Source organism: Monosiga brevicollis, genomic scaffold (genome assembly GCF_000002865.3).
Source record: "Monosiga brevicollis MX1 MONBRscaffold_5 genomic scaffold, whole genome shotgun sequence".
NCBI classification, from domain to species: Eukaryota; class Choanoflagellata; order Craspedida; family Salpingoecidae; genus Monosiga; species Monosiga brevicollis.
Genome location: NW_001865042.1, coordinates 361,482 through 382,382, shown reverse-complemented (window position 1 = coordinate 382,382; position 20,901 = coordinate 361,482). Strand labels below are relative to the sequence as shown.

At 53.3% G+C, this 20,901-nt stretch overlaps 6 protein-coding genes across 6 annotated transcripts; 4 read left to right on the top strand and 2 right to left on the bottom strand.

The window, feature by feature from the left end:
• Positions 1-681: 681 nt before the first annotated feature.
• MONBRDRAFT_36318 (uncharacterized protein) lies at positions 682-3,896 on the top strand (the record flags this gene model as incomplete). Its single annotated transcript, XM_001744224.1, has 3 exons — positions 682-938; positions 1,016-1,269; positions 1,341-3,896. The coding sequence occupies 3 exons, from the start codon at positions 682-684 to the stop codon at positions 3,833-3,835; spliced, it is 3,006 nt and encodes a 1,001-aa protein (XP_001744276.1). The 3' UTR covers positions 3,836-3,896.
• A 2,269-nt stretch (positions 3,897-6,165) lies between these two features.
• On the top strand, positions 6,166-7,646 carry MONBRDRAFT_23807 (uncharacterized protein; the record flags this gene model as incomplete). Its single annotated transcript, XM_001744223.1, has 4 exons — positions 6,166-6,404; positions 6,559-6,624; positions 6,692-7,062; positions 7,333-7,646. 4 exons carry the CDS (start codon positions 6,166-6,168, stop codon positions 7,644-7,646), a joined length of 990 nt encoding a protein of 329 aa, XP_001744275.1.
• Positions 7,647-7,735: 89 nt separating this feature from the next.
• MONBRDRAFT_23806 (uncharacterized protein) lies at positions 7,736-9,176 on the bottom strand (the record flags this gene model as incomplete). The annotated part of the gene is made up of 3 exons (XM_001744032.1): positions 7,736-8,263; positions 8,293-8,340; positions 8,415-9,176. The coding sequence occupies 3 exons, from the start codon at positions 9,174-9,176 to the stop codon at positions 7,736-7,738; spliced, it is 1,338 nt and encodes a 445-aa protein (XP_001744084.1).
• A 1,532-nt stretch (positions 9,177-10,708) lies between these two features.
• MONBRDRAFT_15743 (uncharacterized protein) lies at positions 10,709-11,173 on the top strand (the record flags this gene model as incomplete). Its single annotated transcript, XM_001744222.1, has 1 exon — positions 10,709-11,173. The coding sequence occupies one exon, from the start codon at positions 10,709-10,711 to the stop codon at positions 11,171-11,173; it is 465 nt and encodes a 154-aa protein (XP_001744274.1).
• Positions 11,174-12,682: 1,509 nt separating this feature from the next.
• Positions 12,683-14,656, top strand: MONBRDRAFT_23804 (uncharacterized protein; the record flags this gene model as incomplete). Its single annotated transcript, XM_001744221.1, has 10 exons — positions 12,683-12,791; positions 12,906-13,014; positions 13,188-13,281; positions 13,372-13,463; positions 13,557-13,641; positions 13,713-13,822; positions 13,904-13,952; positions 14,046-14,150; positions 14,272-14,425; positions 14,565-14,656. 10 exons carry the CDS (start codon positions 12,683-12,685, stop codon positions 14,654-14,656), a joined length of 999 nt encoding a protein of 332 aa, XP_001744273.1.
• Positions 14,657-14,828: 172 nt separating this feature from the next.
• On the bottom strand, positions 14,829-18,637 carry MONBRDRAFT_23803 (uncharacterized protein; the record flags this gene model as incomplete). The annotated part of the gene is made up of 10 exons (XM_001744031.1): positions 14,829-15,128; positions 15,246-15,344; positions 15,438-15,575; positions 15,686-15,781; positions 15,840-16,696; positions 16,785-16,902; positions 16,978-17,046; positions 17,148-17,825; positions 18,428-18,472; positions 18,563-18,637. The coding sequence occupies 10 exons, from the start codon at positions 18,635-18,637 to the stop codon at positions 14,829-14,831; spliced, it is 2,475 nt and encodes an 824-aa protein (XP_001744083.1).
• Between the last annotated feature and the right edge of the window lie 2,264 nt (positions 18,638-20,901).

Genomic DNA, 20,901 nt, shown 5'->3' with positions numbered 1-20,901 from the left:
AACGACCACGCGATCTGATTTTTTTGAGGCTGTAAAGGCTGGTGACTGTGATGTTGTTGTGACATGTCTCATGAAAGGACAGACGCTTATGGATCGGACCTACATTAGTCGTACATCGCTTATTCAAACCTCAATATACGGTCACAGTGATATAGTTGATGCATTGTGTTTTTTTGGATGCACGCACCTTACATTTATTAACGCAGTCGATTGCTACGGCAAGAACGCGCTTCATTACGCGGTGCTTAATCGTGATATCACGATTGCTCGCATGCTATTATGCGCGGGTGCATCGACTGACACGGGTGTGCACATGATCCGGGGCAAGCCCGAGCATATCAGAACACCCCTTATGATCGCCGTTGGTAACGGTGACATTGACATGGTGAAATTGCTATTGTGTTATGACAAGTCACCCGGGACATGCCTTGTTGCTGGTCGTTTTAAAGGTGATACGGCATTGTTATTATGCAAACGACGCTTGAATCAAAACCTTTGTGATGAAACCCGTGTACTTCAAATGCACATTCAAAATGAGTTGACGTGGGCCATCTATCGCACATATGTTCCTATTTGATCTGTGCTCGTTTTACGTGCGTGTGTGTCAGTGAAAATTGAGACTACAGAAACCTTCTGTACCTCCATTGGTCTTCATTTTCAACGACAGAGAACGCTGCCTGGATGGAAAAGCTTCTGGCGGAGGAGCTCAAACCCACCTGGACACTGGCAGAGTTTACGGATCACTCGCCCCCCAAGAGCCGCGACGAAAAGCTCTACCGGTTTTACGCTCAAGTGAGAGGTGAGGACACTCACACTTGGGAGTGCTATTTTTCTATCACCGAATCTCGGAACCTTTTGACCCCTCACTGTTCGGTGATCGCACCGTGCCCCAGTGAGGAAGGCGAAACAGCCCGTCGCCACCAGCAGCATGGAGGAGGGTACGTTGCTCAGATGAACTGTCTCCGCTGCAATGTTTTCAGTCAAAACAACATGTATTCTTATGCTCTCTGACCAGCGTGGTTTCACTGCGGAACACTCACGTTTTCAACGATATAGCCGCAGCGAAGGAGGAGAAGCAGGATGACGGCGCCCCGAAAACCAAGCGCCCCTACAAAGCGCGGAAGCGGGGTATGTCATTGTCGGCCTTACTCGGGTTTGTAGTGGGACACGCGCTTGCGAAACTTCACACACCCTCGAACCTAGGCACTGCCTCGGCGGCCGCCGCCACGGGCGTCACTGCAAGCCAGGATGCTGGCACCGTCAAGCAAGGTATGGGTTGGATGGAGGCATACGGAGCCGTGGATTTTTCAGCTCACGCGAGGTCATCGTCCGGGCCACAGATCTGACGGGCACAAGCGGCGCGGATGTGGATATGAAACAGGAAGCACAGGAAAAGGACAAGCAGGACGAACGGGACGTGAAAGAAGAAGCTTTGGAGAAAAACGACCAAGGTTTGTCCCGTCATGTTGTACTTTCGGTTTGCTTCAAGTGGTTTCTCATCGCACTCTTCGGCGCCTGTTGTATCGCAGCAGATGTCGACGGCTGTGAGCATTTTGAGGCGGTGGACGCCTCGAGAGACGGCGTGCCGCCCGACATCTTGCGGAACGCGGTGCAGCACGCCCACGACTACGGTGTTCACGGTGAGGGGCTGCTGGTGGCCTACAACGTCAACCGCTGCCCGGACCTAACGCAGCCGACTGCTCACGGCGCCAAATTCTTCTTTGACGACGACGCGCGCAAGCTCTTCATTACCTGCGCCTCTTCACATCCCCACGGCATCGGGGCATTGGAAGCTGGCCGGCAACTGGGCAACTGGGCCGATGCGTACAACCACCGCCTCGGCGTCGACCGCCTAGACACGGCTGGCGACGGCGTCATCAGCCATTTCGGGGATGCGCCGGACGTCGCCGTGACCATTGATGCCGGAGAGCTGTCCGCATCGCCGCTCGTGATCGTCGAGCTTGAGATGGGCAATCGCAAGGTGGCCGCAAGCCGCCATCAAGGACGCACGCTGTTCGAGCGCTACCCAACGCTGCGTGCTCTCGTCGTCATTTTTGCGCCCTTCGAGTTCAACTTTGGCCAGGTGACGGATATGAAGGTTGCGGTCGGGTATTACTACCGCGAGCAGGCAGGCGCGCCTGTCACGGCCGAGCTCGCGTTTGACCTTGGCACGGTGGCGTGTGACCGCAACGCTTGGATGGACCCGTTGAGCGACGACGACTTGCCGCCCTTCGTACCTTTGTCGTGGGAGACCCACCGCGCCACGCCACGCGAAGGGTTTGAGCACTTCGCCATCAACATTGAGCCAGCGGTCATTGTTTTTCCATCCGGCGTTCTGGACGTGCAAGACGACGAGCAACCAACGCTCGCTGCAGCGGTGAGGGAAAACATCCACAGCCTCGAGGGCATCGCTCTGAAATTGGACCTTGCGCGCGTTGTACAGAAATTCTACAAATCGTTTGTGACCAGGGCGTCTCACACGATGGAGGTTGGGCCCTGCTCGGGCTCAAAGCACGCGCGCTCGGCGATACATCTCACAAACTTTGACACTTTTGGCGCCTGTGGTATCACAGCAGACGCAGATGGCTGTGAGCATTTTGAGGCGGTGGACGCCTCGAGAGACGGCGTGCCGCCCGACGTCTTGCGGGGCGCGGTGCAGCACGCCCATGACTATGGTGTTCACGGTGAGGGGCTGCTGGTGGCCTACAACGTCGACTGCTGCCCGGACTTGACGCAGCCGGCCACCCGCGGCGCCAAGTTTTTCTTTGACCACGACACCCGCCGTCTTTTCATCACCTGTGGCGCGACCGAAATTCACGGAGCCGGTGTCGCAGAAATTGTACGCCAAGCTGGAAACTACAGGGCTGAACAAAACCAAGGAAAGAAAGCCCGCTTCCTTGTGATGAGTGACGGAAGACTGGCAGGTTCCACGCAGTGTCCTGACGCTGCGATCTTTGTTACTGGACGCAAAGGGGCACGTCTTCCCTTTGTGATCATTGAACTGGAGATAGCCAACCGCGACCCGCATGCGAGTCGCAAGCAGGGACGCGATCTTTTCAACCGGTTTGACACTTTGCGCGATTTGATCGTGATCAAGACGCCGCTTGCTTTCAACTTTGGTGATGTGACTGACATGGCGGCAGTGGCCGTTCACTACTACCGACTTGAAGATGGCGGCGAAGTGTTTTTGGGCAGCTGTTTTGATTTCGGCACAACGAGCGACATCAAGCTACAGCAAAAATGGGCAACAACAAGCCTCAAACCGAAGAATGAGCCACAAATCATTTTTTCCGACGACACACACCTGCCTCTCGTACCCAACGAAGCGTGGATACGAATCAACACCGCCCCCGTACAAGACGACGAGGGCATTCTGACGTTTGACAACACGCCTGTGATAGTGACTGTATCCAGTAAATCAATGGAGCTCCGCGTTGAACGGGAGCTTGAGCGAGTGGAACAGGTCTGGAGCAAACTCAATGCTAACGATTTTGAGATCGACCTCGGGCGGATCGTCAATGCCTACTACCCTCTGTTTGTCGACCGGGCCAAGAACAGTGCACAGACCTGGCAACTCATGGCCGATGTGCTTAAGGCCGCTGCTGCTCACGATGGTTGCCCTGGGCCTCAAAAGTTTGCGGCTTTGAGACGCAGCCTCGAGACAGGCGGGGCATCTCTGTCGGCAACGTTTGGAACGTTCGATAAGGAACTGCGCGACATCCTACCAGATGCACTCTGCCCGAACCCGTCACCAGCTCCTAACACCGAGGAGCGCAGCATCGCTGAGATCGAGCGTGACGCGCAGGCGTGGTGTGACGCGCTCGCTTCCGTCTAACGTCTTGCTATGTGCGATTACCCATATGTCGAAACTCGCTTTCAATTGATTGTATCAAATCACATGCCCATCGTCCTTCAAATGGACCCTGCATTGCCCTTGAGCCCGACGGCGCACAGGTGACCGCCACGGTACTGCCGCAGCGCAACAGTACCCCGGGCCGTAACCGTGTAGGCTATGCGACGGTCGTCCCTGGCAACACCACGCAGGATTATTTTATGCATGCAACCTGTAAGGGGTAGTTGTTTGTGACTCATCAAAGATTGAGCTGTAACTCGAGAACGCGAACGAAATGAAAATGTCAGACTTTTTGGCAGTCTGTGGTGGCAGCGTCGTGGCGCGTCACAGGAGTACCCTATCAAGTTCGGGTTTTTTGGAGGCTCCTCTCACCTCACCAACGCTCATGGTCGTGCTGCTAACTCCATTCGTCAGAAAAACAAGTTACTAGGAATTTTGACTGCGCCTCACACACATATATATATATATATATAAACACTACATGTATATGGTGTCATTTTACATTTAGCCTTCCAATTACTCATAGTTAGTATTTTGGTATTCTGGTACTTTTTACTGGTTAAGGTCACCTGATTCCCAAATCACTTTTACAATCATCATGGACGAACCACCACCCAAAGCCACCAAGTTCATGGTACCACCAACCCTAAAAGGACGCCATACCGCGTTGGTCAATGCATGTAAACAAGGCGACTTTGCACACATCAAAGAGTTGGTGGCCATTGACCCTGACATCTGTCGGTACACGTTGAAGGAACTGAAAAGCTCCTTAAAGGTGACGCCTTTGATGCAAGCCCTCGACCACAAACGCACTGATATCATGAAGTTCTTGGTAGAGTGTGGTGCAAACGTACAGGAAAGAAGCGGGGTCACAAACCAATCTGCTGTGATGTTCGCGGCCAAACACGGTAACATCGAGGCACTCGAGTATTTACTTGCTCACGGCGATGATGTCCATCATGTTGATGCCGCCGGAAACACCGCCCTGCACATCGCTGTGCGATACAAGCGACGTGATGCCGCCTTGTTTTTGTTGAAGCGCGGCGTTGATGTCGATCACCGGGATCGTGATGGCAACACGGCCTTTTTACTGGCCTGTAGAATGTCATCCACGCGAATGCTGGGTGATTTGATTAAAGCAGGTGCTGATATTCATGCTTTGACCAACACGGGGCGGAATGCCTTGCATACAGCTGCATACAAAGCCACACCACGCGTGATGGAGTATCTGGTCAACAAAGGCATCAACGTGAAATGCACTGGCATTTCCGGTGATACACCGCTTCATCTGGCCGCGAGTGCTTTGAATCTGAAGGCGATAAAATCACTGTTGTCCAGGGGCGCAGATCCGAACGCCATTACCGAAACTGGTACTTCCGTGTGTGTGCGACTGTTTGAGGGTATCGGAGCTAGCTACACCAATGCCTGGCACGCGTGTCTCCGAATGTTGGTGAAACACGGCGCGAATCCCAACGACACCACACATGAAAGATCGACTGTCAGCATCGCGGCAGCCGTACACCTGCGCGGTAACTTTCGTGCATGTGACATGAAGGTTCTTCTTGAGTGTGGTGTGGATCTCAACGCCGTGAATTTAATTGGTCAGTGTGCGTTGTCGTTCATCGTCCTCAGATACAATTCGTTGAGGTGTGTCATTGATATGCTCGAGCACGGCGCGGTTGCGATGCCAGAAGCATGCAAGCCCGAGTTTTCTCCCATTCGACTGGCCATCATAAGCAGTAACCGTGCTGCGTTCGGTTCGGACGGGGCGTATTGTCGCGCCGAGCATGTCCTTGCACTAATGCTCATGGGTGGTGCTGAAATACCGAGCGACATCGACTTGCAGACCATCATCATGAACGGGCGTGCACGGCGCTTTCCGCTGCGAGTCATCGCCAAAGCCATTTACCAGCGACGCCTGGTGGTACTGACACACATGGCATGGTGCTATGAGCCCGGTCTTATCGATCTGGACTCACTGAAATACTTGGGTTCAAACTTACAGCTTTAAACGCGATGTGCCGTCCGTGTGTGCAATATCGAGTGTAAGCACCAGACAACCCGGCCATTAAAAAAAACAATTAGGAAGTTTATTCGTCAATTATAACTACCTTGTAACTAAGCTTTTGGATACCAGTGCAAAAGCTCCTCGAGGGACGAAATCCATTGTCAGACAAAAACGGTACGAAAGGTGGGCGCAAAAATCGAGATTTGGTGCAAACATGCCTTTTTGATCTTTTTGAAGAGGAGCTTTTGCATTTTTTGACGGCAAGGCACAAAAGCTCGAGGGCGCCATAAACGGCAGTGCCACCATGGCTTCCCTGAGTGGAGACTCTGCGGTGGAGGAAGAATTGAAAAGTGCTTGTTCCCTATTGCAGATCCCTATCCTTGGTCGGTCAGTTAGTCCTGTGGAAGCATCAGAGCGCTGCCTCAAAGAGGTGATCGCTCGTGGCATGGAAATGGGGCTTCATCTTCGGCGGTCAACGGCAACTCGGAAGCTCAGTCTGAGGTGTTTTGACGCAGCTCAGCTGAACATTGTGTGCCAACGAAGGTAAGGCAGGTGTTGATTATTGCCTGTCTCTCCTGCGAGGCTATTCGTTCTCCGACTGTCGCCATTCAGCTTAAATCAACTCGTGGTTTTAGATTTCGAACGTTCGACCTGAATGACTGAATGACCCTTGGGCAGAAATGCAACTCGCTGCAAGGTCCACAACTGGCAAGATTGATTGGCTGACAGTCGTGGGTATCTATGAACGTGCCATGAAGCTGTGGTAAGCATTTTTGAATGGTATGCGCATTTTTCTGCCGATGCTCAAAAATGCTCTGGGATGATGGCAGGTTGTTCAGTGAGTTATCAATCACTCCGAGCGAATACACGCAGCTGCGTCGCAACATCTGGCACACCCTAGATTTGCCTGGCGCAAAATCTCGAATGGGCCCGCGTCACGAATGGTGGGGTGTTTTTTGGGATGTTACACAGCAATATCTGAGCGATGTCCAGAAGATTCCGCACACAGGCAATGCGGATCCAAGCAATGATTCGTCCGTGCCTCCTGGGCGTCGTGAAATTTGGGGCCGGTATAGTCAACTCCTTCGTACAATGAAGATGGAGCGTGAGACCGTCTTGCAAGCTGAGTCTCGTGGAAAAGAGCAGGCTGTCTTGCGTCAAGCAGTGCTCGAGGAGGCCGGACAGGCCACTTTGCATCGAGGTCACAGCGTGTTTCCTCTTGACAGGCAAAACCATGTTGCCGCACTTCCTTCTTTGACGCCGAGTCGTTCAGCATCAGAGGGCATTGATCACACACCTCATGTTGAGAGCAATGATGAGCAAAGCGCCTTTGCGACTGATGCGATCGCAGAGTCGCAACCGTGCGCGGAGCCTCTGGTATCCACCGATTTACCTCAGACGGCAGCATACCCCCGATTGGGCGAAGCAAGAACCGATCGGGCCCTCGTTGAAGATGAATCTTCCCATATAGGGATGAGACCAGGCTGGTTTGAAGGAGCCATCGGCGAGGCCCTTGTAACCTTGCGCCAGCCTGCCCTATCGCAACAGCAGCAACTTGTTGATGCTCTGAGGAGTGAGATGAAGGCAGACATGTCTGTCATGAACGAAAAGGTGACAGGCATTCAGCAGTCTATTGAAGAGCTCAAGTCGATTTTACTTGGTAGTGGACGGCAGGACACTTTGCCGACAACCGTAGATACCGGCAAGCGAACGATGCAGGAGACGCAAGCCCCGGAACAAACACAGCGCCGGTCTACGCGCGCCCGGTCATCGCAAAAGGAGTGACGAGAGTAAAATATTTCATGTTTGATCAACAGAATAAATTTGAATTCCTTCCCTTGATTCTTATCCAATCCCTGCCTTGTCAGACACATTCAGCGTTCCGAAGGAGATAGCGGCGCCATATACTCTGTCAGGGAAGGGATCGCCAACTTATGGCCAAAATACTGAGCAACGGGGTTGCTCTGGTCGTCACACACAATCATGTTGGTCAGCAATACTGCTGTGAGCATGTAGGCCGAAACTGGCCGCTCGCCAACCAACATCCGACGTGAATCTACAACGCCTTCAAAGCGCGATGCAACTCCATATCCGGAAGCACCAAAGGCCCACTCAATCACAATACGGAGCCGCCCAAGCTCAGCGTTTAGTGCCTCAGTTGTCGCCGTCCAACCCTCGTCACGCTTAGCGGGGCGTACCAGGCGTTTCGACCTAGGATACGCTGAGTCTCCCAGCAAGCACCATGGTGTTTCTTCGGGCCATACTCGCTTAAGGTTATCGAGCAAGCCCGATTGCTCGAGTATGTAAGCATCATGCCTCGGCCCTAGTGGAGTCAGTACGTTGAGGTAAGCCAGGTCCCGGCAACCAACATCCAAGTGAGCATCCGAATAGCCGGGCACTCCCTACCTCGCCATGGCCCGGCAAAACTGACGAGGACACCGTTCGGTGCCACAACACCTTGATAGCGAGTGGTGTGCTTCTACAAAATGTATAGTAACATGAGGCCCAGCACAAAAAAAAAAAAAAAAAAAAAGCGGGCGGCAGTCAACTCACCGAGTCTTTACCAGAGTAAAAGGCGGCCTGGTTGTCTTTTCCTTTAGGGCGCGCCAGGTTTTGACCAGTGCCGTCAATGAAGGCGCAAATTCCTGGCAATGGAGATCCTTTTGCGGCCACGGCAGCAACAGCGGCTGTGGTCCAGTCCGGTTGAAAGAAACGTGCATCAAAGGCCAACCGGCGCTGAAACTTTTTCGCCACGGCCAGCGCAAACTGATTTATGACTTGAGACATTTTGGGTACCGTCCAGGACACTCCCAAGGTGTGGATGGCGTCGATGAGGCGCGACGATCGGTGGAATAGAGCGAAGAAAGCGAGCAGGGCCTCCCGGAGTGGGACGGGCAGGTGCTCGTTGATATGGGGGGCCAGCGCGGCTGCTAGTCGCTCAAACTGCGCCGCATTTGTGAGTCCAAAACATTGTGCCCATGCCGTTTCTGTAAAACGAGCCAAGTTCACGTGAGGAGTTCCATTCTCAGCAATTACAACAGGCGGCCGCTCCAATTCACGAGTTGCATTCTTGACCATGTTTGTCGCCGCCAGGCAGAGGAAGAGGATAGCTTCGTCAGCATTAAAGTCGTCAGGGAGAAGACCGGCTCGATGCTCAGTCACCAAGCGGGCCAACGTCTGCAAAAAGAACGCCAACGCAACTTTTGACGCGTAATCCTTCCTTTTTTGAAAGATTGCCCGGCGAGCACTGGCCGAGAAGCGGCTATCTCGCAACAGGCGATCCGCCGAGACGATGGCCTCGCGCGGTCGAGGCATGACTCAGTAACGGTAAATTAGGTAAAGAAACCTTTGATTACAAAGGGTGCCACCGGAAGTGTGAAAAAAGTTTACACATGTTTTTGTGCCTTTTTAATTCACAAACGAAGGTCGCTTGCAAAGTCTTGCACGCCTAGCAACTCATTTTTTTTTTGCACTGACTGGTATTTTAGTTCCATCAGTGTATGGTTACTTGATTACCAGCTTACTTGTTGATGATGACAGAGCCGATCGCCAAGCGCACCCGTCGAGGGACACTCGACAGGGAGGTGGACATTCAAATCGGCCTTGTGTTGGATGGCGTAATAGTTGACCCTACCCACAGCGAACTGGACAGCGGGCCCATTTTGGACAAGCTGCACAAGCTGTTGCAAACGGACACAAATGTGATCCACAAAAAGCCGTGCTCAACGGTGTTTTTGCCGTTGGCAATTCGCAGCGGCCGTGGTGAACTGGTGGCTTTGATGTGCAAGCGTGGTTTACGTGTGGATCTCAAACTCCCAGAAATGGCCACCGCCTTCAAGCTGTCCATTGAAACGAACAACGCACCCATCATACACACAATGGTGGAATATGGCGCGGATTTGAATCACGTCTTTGAGGATGGTGACACGCCCTTGCATTTGGCATCCCGGTGTGGCTGCCCTGAGTTGGTGTGTTACTTTCTTGATAAGGGTGCGGCTTGGGGGCGGTTTAACCGCCAGCGACAGACCCCGGTGTACTTGGCTGTTGAAAACGGTCATACACGCGTGTTGAAGGAGTTGGTAGACCGAGCACCAACCGCGTTTTTGCGCAAACATGCATTGCAGTGCGCCTTTTCAGATGCCGTCAATATGACCAGGGTTCATCTGACAGACCCGATGATCGCGTGTTTGGATCTCGGTGCCGACGTGAATGGTCCTGTATACACATACACATCGGCACTGTCAAAAGCCGTGTGCTACTGTAACGTGCCATTGGCACGTTATTTACTGGAACGCGGTGCTGATCCGAACATTGGGAACGGCGACGAGTCCATCCTTATGTCAGCTTGTTATCACCCGTCGGAGGACATGATTGGTTTGTTGTTGGCATACAAGGCCGACGTGAACTACGCCAACAATTTTGGTGTGACGGCTTTGCTGCGATTGATCAAACAAAATGCATTTAAATCCATTGCCTGTGTTGATTTGTTGCTGAAGGCAGGTGCGGATGTAACGGCCATCGATCATCTCGGCGATGCCGCCCTGACAGTGGCTGTTAGGAAATCGCGCTGTGACGTCGTGCTTTGCATCTTGAGTCGTAAATCAGACATACTCTCTGATTCGGCCAAGACCGAGGCCCTGGCCGCAGCCGCTTGGATTGGGTGTAAAAAGTGCATGAAGTACTTGTTGAAGTACGGTGCAGATATCCATGCCGCAGATGCCACTGGCTGTACTGCATTGGAGCAGGCGATCGCTGGGTACGAAAACGGGTTCCAAGAAGTCCAATTTCTGGTACGCAAGGGCGCCAATGTGCATGTGGTTAGTCGCACCGGAAAAACTACTTTGATGATGGCCATCAACGCCCATCAAGTCGACATCAAGACGATCCGTTTTTTGTTGAAGAAGGGCGTTGATGTTAACGCTCGTACGCCATGTGGCTGGACTGCCCTCGCACATGCCGTCATTCGTGGTTTCGTGGACATCACTGAATATCTTTTGGATAATGGTGCTGACATGAACGCAACGGACTCGTGTGGAATGACTCCATTCGCGCATGCTGTCATAGCAGCTAAAATGCCCATGGTAGAGCTGTTTTGGCGCCGCGGAATGGATGTCAACTGGGTTGGATCAGATGGAAAGTCACTAGTGGCTATGGCGGCTTCCAGATACCATTACTATACCACGCTTTTTCTGTTGGAGCATGGCGCGCGTGACTATACCGAAGATGTTTTATTGGACACGGCAAAGGCGCACATCAGTAAACAACGCCAAATCTTGACCGAGTACATCCTCACGCGCGTTCGTACTTTCTAAGTGTTGTGAGTACACACTCGCACTGCAGTCCCAAATCAAACGCCGTTGATTTTAACACACCAAAATAAATGAATTGATTTGCTTTTCACCGACATTTTTTTTCCCCTGATCGCGAATCACATGTAATTGTACTCAGAGACATGGATATTCCAACACCGGTCACGGTAGACAAAGAAGAATGCGAAAGTGCGATTGTGGCCACCGTCCAACAGTGGGTATGCAGTGGCGTGGATATAAGTACACGCGATAAATATGGCCGTACAGCGTTAATGTACGCCAGTACGCGTGGGCGTGCCATTATGGCACGTACTTTACTTAAGTACGGCGCGGATGTGAACCAAGTTGACCCTGATGGGTGTACGTCATTGATGCTGGCGGCCAGAAACGGACATAAAGGCACCGTGTATGTGCTAGTGGTGCGAGGAGCGGATGTGAACAGATGCGATCGGGACGGCGACACGGCGGTATCAATGGCAGCGATGCGTGGTCATGACAGCGTGATTCGCGTTTTGTCTGAATGCAAAGCGGATGTGAACCACAAGAACAAAGTGGGTGACACGCCTCTTACACAGGCTGTTGCCTATGGCAATTTAGAAGCCGTTCACGCGCTACTTCAGTATGGCGCAGATGTAAACGCGACCAACCGACACGGCGAAACGCCACTGATCGTAGCTGCCACCTTCGGGCGTCTACATATCTCGAAAAGTAGCACTGTTACTATTAGAATACGGCATGCGAAGTGACAACCAACCCGACTTATCCCTTCGTCTGCTTGACCAACGGTGGCGTGTCACACATTACATTTTGTCGCGAATATGGGGTCATGCCGTACATGATTAACTTGTAAACGAAATTGAAATCCACAAACCACAGGTTTTTCTTTGTGTGTGTGTGTGTGTGTGTGTGTGTGTGTGTGTGTGTGTGTGTGTGTGTGTGTGTGTGTGTGTGTGTGTGTGTGTGTGTGCTACCTGCAATTATAATTTAAAATCAATAAAAATCAATTGGAGACCAACAACACAGATTTCAACCAGTCGGCAATCTCTGGTTTGTCGCGATCAGAGGCATACTGAATTGCCGTCCTGCCTTTCGCGTCAAGTGTGTTTGGATTGCAGCCACTGTGCACAAGCCGTCGGACCGTTGCGAGATCACCCCAATAAATGGCAGTGAAGAGTGCGTGATCGCCTTCTGGTTCGGCCACGTCTGCATTGGCGCCATACAAAAGCAGCAACTCGACCGCATGCCAAGACTCGCATTCCAGTGCGAACAGTAGGGCCGGCATGGGCCTTTTCCCGCTACGTAGCTTTATAGTCTGATCGGGATCGGCGCCATGGGCTAGCAAGACCCCAACCATATCGTCGCTTGAATTTGTCATGGCCACTTCAAAATGATGACAATTTGAAGATTGTTATTTGTTGTATTTCCTGTGACAACAAGAAAACGATGATGATGATGATGATGATACCACGTCGCGCCAGTGGTGGGCGCGGGAATGGCAGCGGGTCGATCGGCATGAAGCTGACCCACTGGGCCATGATCGTTGTGCTGGCTGGTGTTGTGGCCAAGGCCGATCCAACCTCGGAGCTTGTCTGGATTGCACGCGTCAACCCCAACATGACATGTACGTGCAGCATTCGTGGAGCATTCACGTGCCCTCCCGCCACAGACGCACCGTTGACTCTCCATGCTGGACGCGATCAGCTGCCTGGCTCACCCAGCTGTCATCCTCTTGTAGACACGCACATGTCTATGCTGGCACCTTTGTCCAACACCAGTGTTGTGGCAGCTTGGCAAGGCTCCAGTATTGGCGAGGGCTGCAATGACCAGGCCATCTACCTTGCTTGGTCCGACGACGCTGGCCGTTCTTGGACGCCTCCTGTTGCCGCCATCACGGGTGACTATGCCGTCTGGGGGTGTGTTATCCCCTCCACAACACCATCGATCGTTGCATCTTTGCTTTCCTTGCTCACATCTCGTCCTCATGGATTGGTGTTGCACCTGCGCGTTCATATCACAGGCCCTCTTTGTTTCTGCAGCCCGACAGCAACAAGCTGTGGCTCTTCTACTCGGAATCCACACAGTATGATTATCGCAACGACTCCAAATGTGGCGTAAGTCCTCCAACTGGATCAACAGTTCGCCCGCCTACACTCCGTTACCCAAGGCCCTCACCGCCCATCCCTTCATACTGATCGGGGCAGGAGTATGGTCATTCCTATCCCGGCGGAGAGGTGCGCTACCGCACTTCACTGGATGGTGGCCATACCTGGAGCAGCGCCACCACCATTCTAACGTGCGTTGCACACCCCGACTCTAACAAGGCTGTGGCGGCCATCCCTATCCAATGAAACATCATCACCCTGAACATCTCCTGTGCTGATGTTAGTTTCCAGGATCGTGGCCACATTGCCAAGGTCACCGCCAACACGATGCTTGTGCGCAATGGTCGCTGGCTCTTGCCTTTTTGGCAGGTGAGACGGCTTGTCCCAGATACACAGGAACAACAGAGCCGCTCACTCATCTCTCCTCGGACTCGACATAGGAGCAACATACCGTGTATGACATCGGCCCCGGTTGCTCTGGCGTCCTCATTTCGGATGACCAAGGCCAGAATTGGACGCCCTATGGCTGCGTCAACCGCTCTGACACCTGGTGCGCAGACAAAATCTTGCTGTCCAACTCACAGGGTCCCAGCGCTACTCTGATCGGCTCGTTGCTCGCGCTTGACGACAGGTTGATTGAAAACACACTTGGCACCATTAACAACGGATCGATTTTGCAGGTCAGCAGCCCCAACCGTCATCTGCGAGCGTGTGCGTTGTTTCAACAAAGTCCCGCATCTAACCCACTGCCGATGCTACCCATACCGGACCAGCTCTTCCGCACACAAATTGGTTACCTCTACGCCTCTGTGAGCAACGACAACGGCGAAACTTGGAGCAACGCGCAACCCACTCCTCTGCAAAATCCTGACGCCAAGGTCAATTTGATCATCTCAGCCAAGCGCCCCTGACGCGCCCATTCTTTGATCGTGATTTTACCCTTGCTCACACGCTTTGCCCCCACCTCCACTTGCCCGTCTTGGTCTCCTGACCCACCAGGTGTGCATGACCAATTTGCGCGATGGCCGACTCATGCTGGCCTACAATCCGTCCAAGACGCAGCGCCTGCCACTTGACCTGGCCTATACTCGCGACGGTGTCTCCTGGACCCACTATGCCACGTTGGAATCAAACATGTCCACTACATACCAATGTATGACTATGACGCACCCTCAGCTTCATCCTTCACCTCTTTCGTCTTTTCTTTTTTTGTTTTTGTTTTTCTTTTTCTTTTTTTTTTTTTCCTTCTCTCTTTGGCCCCTCACCGTGCTCACTATCTGCTGCAATGCTAGATCCCACCCCGGTCCAACTTGGCAACGAAGTACTCACGAGCTATTCTGCTGATACGCGCACCGGTATCAAATTGGCCATTACCCCACTCTGAGGCAAAATTGGTTTGTTCATACCGCTAGCCAAGAACGGGAACCAAGGCGTTCAATGCCACGTGGCCTTGATCAAGCACTCAATTGTCGAGCTTACATTCATGTCAAATACAATTTAACGCAAATACCTCTTCCCTGGCCTTGACGGTGTTTTTTTTTTCCCCTCACTCTCTCTCACGATCTCCCACCGCAATCATCGGCGCGTGCACGTTGTATGTTGAGCATCGCCATGCCCAATGCAGATCGCCACTCATTGTTACGTTTAAAGTGGAAGCGTGCGCTTGCCTGGCGCTCGGCTTGGGCCCATAGCTTGTACGGCGCCAACTTCGAGGTTTGCCTCTGCAACAGGTGGTTATGAACTGGTACTGTGGCCACCTGGACTTCATCCGTATCCCTTGACTCAACCTGGATACGATGCTGGCGCCACTCTCGAGGCGCGTCAGCACTGTTCACCATGCCCACCTCAGAGCCGCGCTATAAACAAGCAAGAAACGAGCCCAAAACATAAAGTCAGCAACCGTAAAGAAAACGAACCTCCCCAGAGAGAGATTTTACCAACAACATGTTAAAAAAAGGACTGATCGGGCATACCAAAGGTCCGACTATCTGGCCAACACGCTCCAGGAACATGGCATTTGGGCGGAAATGCATGGCCCAGTTGATGTAGGAGCAAACATCCTCCATCAAACGCTGCAAGAACAAAACCCAGCCAAAGCATATAAAGGGGGCCCAGGTTGAGAGGGATGCTGTCGTCACGAGGAAGCATGCTGCTGGAGTTTATACCTTGGGCATTTCCGGCGGGCACGCCTCCAAGTAATTGAGCACGGGCTGCAAAGAGCCGGCGTCTACTTCTTCCGAGTGTGCATACCTGCGGCACGCCTGTCGGATGGCTGGGCTCCATTCACGACTGCGGACATGCGTCTGCAAGAAGTGGATGCATCGACCAGGGGAGGCACCGGCGTTGCATGCTTAGAGCCCAGTGCCAAGCGCAAAACAGCGTTTGATTTCCAACCCTTATTTGAAAGCCTTACCTTCTGGCGGGCCAAGGCGTGAAGCGACTGAAGAGGATCGTCGAGGGTCTTGGCAACCTCCCAGGGATTCTGAGCCCATTCATCGTGATGCACGGACTGCATGAAATGCAACGCTGGGGGTGTTACGGTCAAGGCACCAACCCTCACCACGTACCGTGAGAACTTTTGGATCAGCCTTGACGCGCTCAAAGAGTGAATCCAGTGCGGGAGCACCCCTGTGTTGGTGCAGCTTGGCGCAGCTTCGGCGCAATGACTGAAGAAGTGCAGGAAAAGGCAGAGTAGCCGTTTTGAGCCGGGCACCGTCTCGCAACAATCGGTACACAAACTGGCGGTGCCATGAAAGATCGAGGTCCAGATTTGGGTTCTTGAGGATGCTGCTGGAAAACAGCTCGAATTGCTGAATAAAAGCAGCAGTATCACGCTCAGCCCGATTGTGCAATAGCTGGGAGACGGCCCGGGCTAAAGGCAAGCGCTCTGCGCGATGCACGGCATGTGCTCTCTGGCGCAATTCCTCGCACAACACGCCCAAGACACCAAACGCGTGTTGTTGTGCTGAAGCCGAGCCAGATTTGAGGAGCTGGTCACGGGCGGCGTCGAGCACCACGAGGCGGTGCAATCCCAAATCGTGTCCACACTCCAGCTTGGCAATCTTTAACAATTGCTGCGCACGAGCGCGCTCCCCCGTTTCGAGAAACGCGCGCAGCATGAGTGAGTAGGTGACCGCATCAGGGCGGGACTCAGCTGCCCAGCGACCATGTTCTGAAGTCATGTCGTTGAACACCTGGACCATGCCCCCATGCGCACGACAACTGAGCAAGGCCTGAAGCAGAGCGTTGTAGGTGAACTTGTTGCGGGGCAAGTCCTTCTCCAAGCTCAAGTCGTGACAAGACTGCAATTGCTCCAGAAGCACATGCAAGTCTGTGGGGGCCTGAGTAGGTGTGGCTGCGGCAGTTGCCGTATGACGCGGCCGTTCGGGACGCTCAGAACCATCAAAATACGTTGATAACTCGCCTAGCCAAGCCGTGAACCACATGCGTCACAAGACCGGGCTCACTGTAGCCATGGCAGGGATAAGACAATGCCCCACGCATAAACGTACTCTGGCTGAGATGCCGCAAAGGCGCCAGGCTTCTCTGCACTGCCAAGTAGGCTGCAGAGAGTGAATAAGTATCCACTGGGGTCGAACGTTGAACGAGCAGCTTGAACATTTCCACTGCCTAAATCATGTTCCAAACTGTGGATGGGCGAACTGATGCTGACGACCCGACCTAACGATGGACAACATGACGCACCGTAGCAGCGTCGCCAACAATGCCGTAGGCTCGAAGCAGATGATTGTACACGCCAATATTCAGCTTCACCTGCAGGGGCGCCATTCAATGAATGCAAACAACGCTCTGGCAAATAGGAAGCGTCGCTCATGAGGGCAGCAAAGGCTGATAAGCACCAGGACCAGACGCACCTCCTTTCGGCGATTGAACTTTGAGAGGAGCTCGTTCAGATCTTCCGTGGCACGACGATGTGCCTCCCCACGATCCCAAGCACTCAAATTTTTGTATTGGTCACCAAATTGTTTGAAAGCAGCATTCCAGTAGTTGGCCGTATTCTCGACCGCATCGCGGTGAATGCGGCGGTCTGGCTTGTCCCTGCGCTCGGACCGGTCACGCGCATAATCGGCCCCAGCAGCAGACCGGTCGTTCCTGCGCTCGGACCGGTCACGCGCATAATCGGCCCCAGCAGCAGACCGGTCGTTCCTGCGTTTGGACCGGTCACGCGCATAATCGGCTCCAGCAGCAGACCGGTCGTTCCTGCGTTTGGACCGGTCACGCGCATAATCGGCTCCAGCAGACCGGTCGTTCCTGCGCTCGGACCGGTCGCGCGCATAACTAGCTCGAGCATCCGGCCGCTCCGTCTTTGAGTGGCGGTTGCCTCGGCCCGAGGCATCAAAGAGCTCATCTTTCCGAGTTGAGTCACGCCGCTTCTCCTCGTGGCGAGGCTGGAGGCTGCCTCGAGGCGCACCCCGTTTTCTTGGCTCACCAGGCAAGGACCCCGTCACATCCCGCGTCTTGCTCAAAACCTGAGCCGTCTTCAACCCACGTACCCATGCCTGCTGCCACACCACCTCCTTCCCACGCCACCCCTGCTCAGTCAAGCCCCGAGCTGCGGGAGCAGCCACCTGCACCACAAGCCCAGCGCTTCGTGAGGCCCATCTTGCCAACATTGCGATGTGCGTCGAAAATGGATGACAATGTACATCGCGTTTGTCAGAAAAAAAAGGTTTAAAATCGTCGAAAAATGTGGAAAAAATACATGGAAATTATTGCTTTATCAAGGCGCTGTTTCGATGTACCGAGGGACCATGGAAGGCGAGAGCTGGTCTGGACGGCGAGTTTTGCTTGACGCCAGGCATGCGACACCTGAAAGGTCTCTCCATACTCGAGCTGAGCGTCCCAAAGCTGTGGGGAAAGACCTCATATCCATCTTGTCTAAGAGGTGTTCAAGACATCCATTCGGTGTTGAAAAAGCCAGCCATCATGTTTTTGGTTTTTTTACATATGGGGAGCAGACACCTGTGGTTTCATCGTGATTTTCGTTCAATCCGAGCATTGTTTAAAAGGGAATTGCGCCGAGAGGCGTGGAAGAGGGTGGAAGCCACGAAAATGCCATGGCGCATCTGGGCAGGGCGTCAATCCTATATGGTTGTAGCCAGTGGCCGCCCCTGGGGTGAGCCCATATGCCCACCTGCGGGTTGGGGTTGGGATCGTAGCCATTGTCGAGGCGAGCCGTCTGACGATGGAAGAGGGCAAGCGATTTGACGTGTGAAGCATGAATGTGAGTCAGGCGCGGGATGGATATTCAGGCAGGGAACGGACACACCTGCTGCGCCACCACTGCCATTGCCAGGCCAAGAATCAGCGCCACCACGCGGAGGCAGCTCCTGTTTGACACCATCGTGTTCCTTGACGTCAAGGTCACCTAAAGCCAGCACCACCAACTGTCAGCCATCCATGCCCAGTCCCTATCGCAGCCACCACAAGGCGCAAAGACAAACCAATACCAGCCCCCGCCAGTGTGCACCTGTGTGTGTGTGTGTGTGTGTGTGTGGATGCAGAGGGTGAGGGACGGCTGGCGTTTGAGATCATAGTGGGCTTTGCTCGATTCTTCGAGGGAGTCGGTCCAGTATTCTATCTTCCCGCTCACGGAGGACAAGAGCTCTTATTCCGTATGGGTAGAGGAAGCATTTGCTTTGGTGCATCACAGAACGAGGACAAGGGCTCTTATTCCGTATGGGTAGAGGAAGCATTTGCTTTGGTGCATCACAGAACACGACGATGGAGGATGGGCGAGAGTGCGCGTGAGGCAACACTGAGGAGTTAGGGCAAGTTGGTGATGAGCCAGCTGGTGATGAGAACATAGCACCAGCCATCCCTCGTGGAGTTTGATTTGTGTGCCTGCACGCACTTTGTGGCTGCCCCTGTCTCCGTCTTTTCTCCCGTAAACTTGTTGGACCAAAGAAGACACGGAAGAGCAGCATCGATTGAAGCCAGGTTGGGTTTGCCGGAGAGGAGGAACGAGAAAAGGCGCACTGCAGAAAGCGAGCCGGGTGCGACGCGCAGCCTTCAACTCAAGTATGCGTTCATTGCCCCATACACCACAGCGCAGCACGAATCCGTTGCCGTCATGTCCTGGAATGCAACCATTAGGGTTCTCAAAGACATGTCCCGGTAGCGAACCGGATGCACGGCCGAGTTGCCATCTTGACGCAGTTGATCCAGGTCCGAAAAGAAACGGCGAGGTGATACGCGTTTTTTTCGCAGCTTCTCGCAAAATTCCGTGTAGGCTTGAAGCATTTCCTGTTGAGCTCTAAATGGAGCCCGCCTGTAACACGCTTCTATATACGCATATGCTGGACGCTGTTCGTCGGGGAAGCCTGAATCAATGTTGAGAAAATTGCTGAGGTCGATGAGGAGCGGCCAGCGATCACTCGTGTTTTCTCATATTTGCATTATAATATGTTCTAGATGATTACGCCTCGCTGCCTGAGCGTGACTCTTACATGACGGTGGACGGCCCCTTGGCGGTCCATGCCTGCACAGAAGCTAACCTGCCCACCAAAGTGGTGGATGCCATCCGTGCCAAGAGTGATTTTGCCGATGTTCAGATCGTTCACAACAAATCTGTTTTTGTGGGCCAACAAATTGTGTCCCCTGCCGGCTCCCCTTGGCCTGCCTTTTTCTGGTCGCCCAGTGAAGGCACAAGCAAGAGTATCGTGGGTTGCTGTTTGCTTTAGCGCTTTGTAGCTGCAAATCTCCATTTGATACAAGCGCCAATAAATTCCCAGTTGCTCCACAGCCGGCAGCCGGCAGTCAATGGCTAAGAACAAAGATTGGTGTCAATGAAGGCCACTTGAATCCATGCTTTCACAATGGCCATTGCGTAGGAATACAGCCGGTTGACCATGACGCCGTAGGCAAGGGGCCTTAATAGTGAGCTTGGAGTCGGCGTAAAATTTGTTCGACAGATGTGGATCTAAAATGCAAGCGTGGCGCGGTGAGTTGAGGGAGGCAACTGGGAGGAAAGGGTGTGCATGGAGGGGAGTCTCCTATTCGGTTGGCACGCATCTTCACACGACTGAAGCCTCATAGATCGACGTACGAAGCAGCTGCAGCTTGTAAGGGCGGCGCAACTCCTTGCGGCGAGTCTTTCGGCTGGCCTTTTGGGAGCTGGCTGTGCATGGATGCTGCCATCTCACGGCGAATGTTAGGTCGTGCTGAGGTGGGTGGTGCAGGTCTCACTCCACCATCTTTGGCCGCGCTATCTCCTCTTGTTCCTGCCTCAGTCTTGGAGCGCTGGTAATGCAACAGCGCAGCTTCCAGGGCTTCCTCGCTAGCCAATATCCAACATACGTAGACGCGCATGCACAGCATATGAGGCGGGTGCAGATGCAGCCCCTCACTTTGAGCGGCGTCGCGTACGAGACAAACGCACCGGAGGGCCTCGATTGTATATTGGAATTCACGGTCATTCAAAGGCGCTTGCTCAAGTGTTACCGTGGCCGTCGTCTACAGAGGAGAAGAGCGAGGGAGATGCGATATGTTGGATTGGTGCGTTGTCAGTCAACGCCATCGGCCAGTGAGAATACAACACCAATAAGTCCAGTACCTCGGCAGGACCCTGGCGTCGAAGCGCATGCGTATCCCCATCGTAGAAGCGCA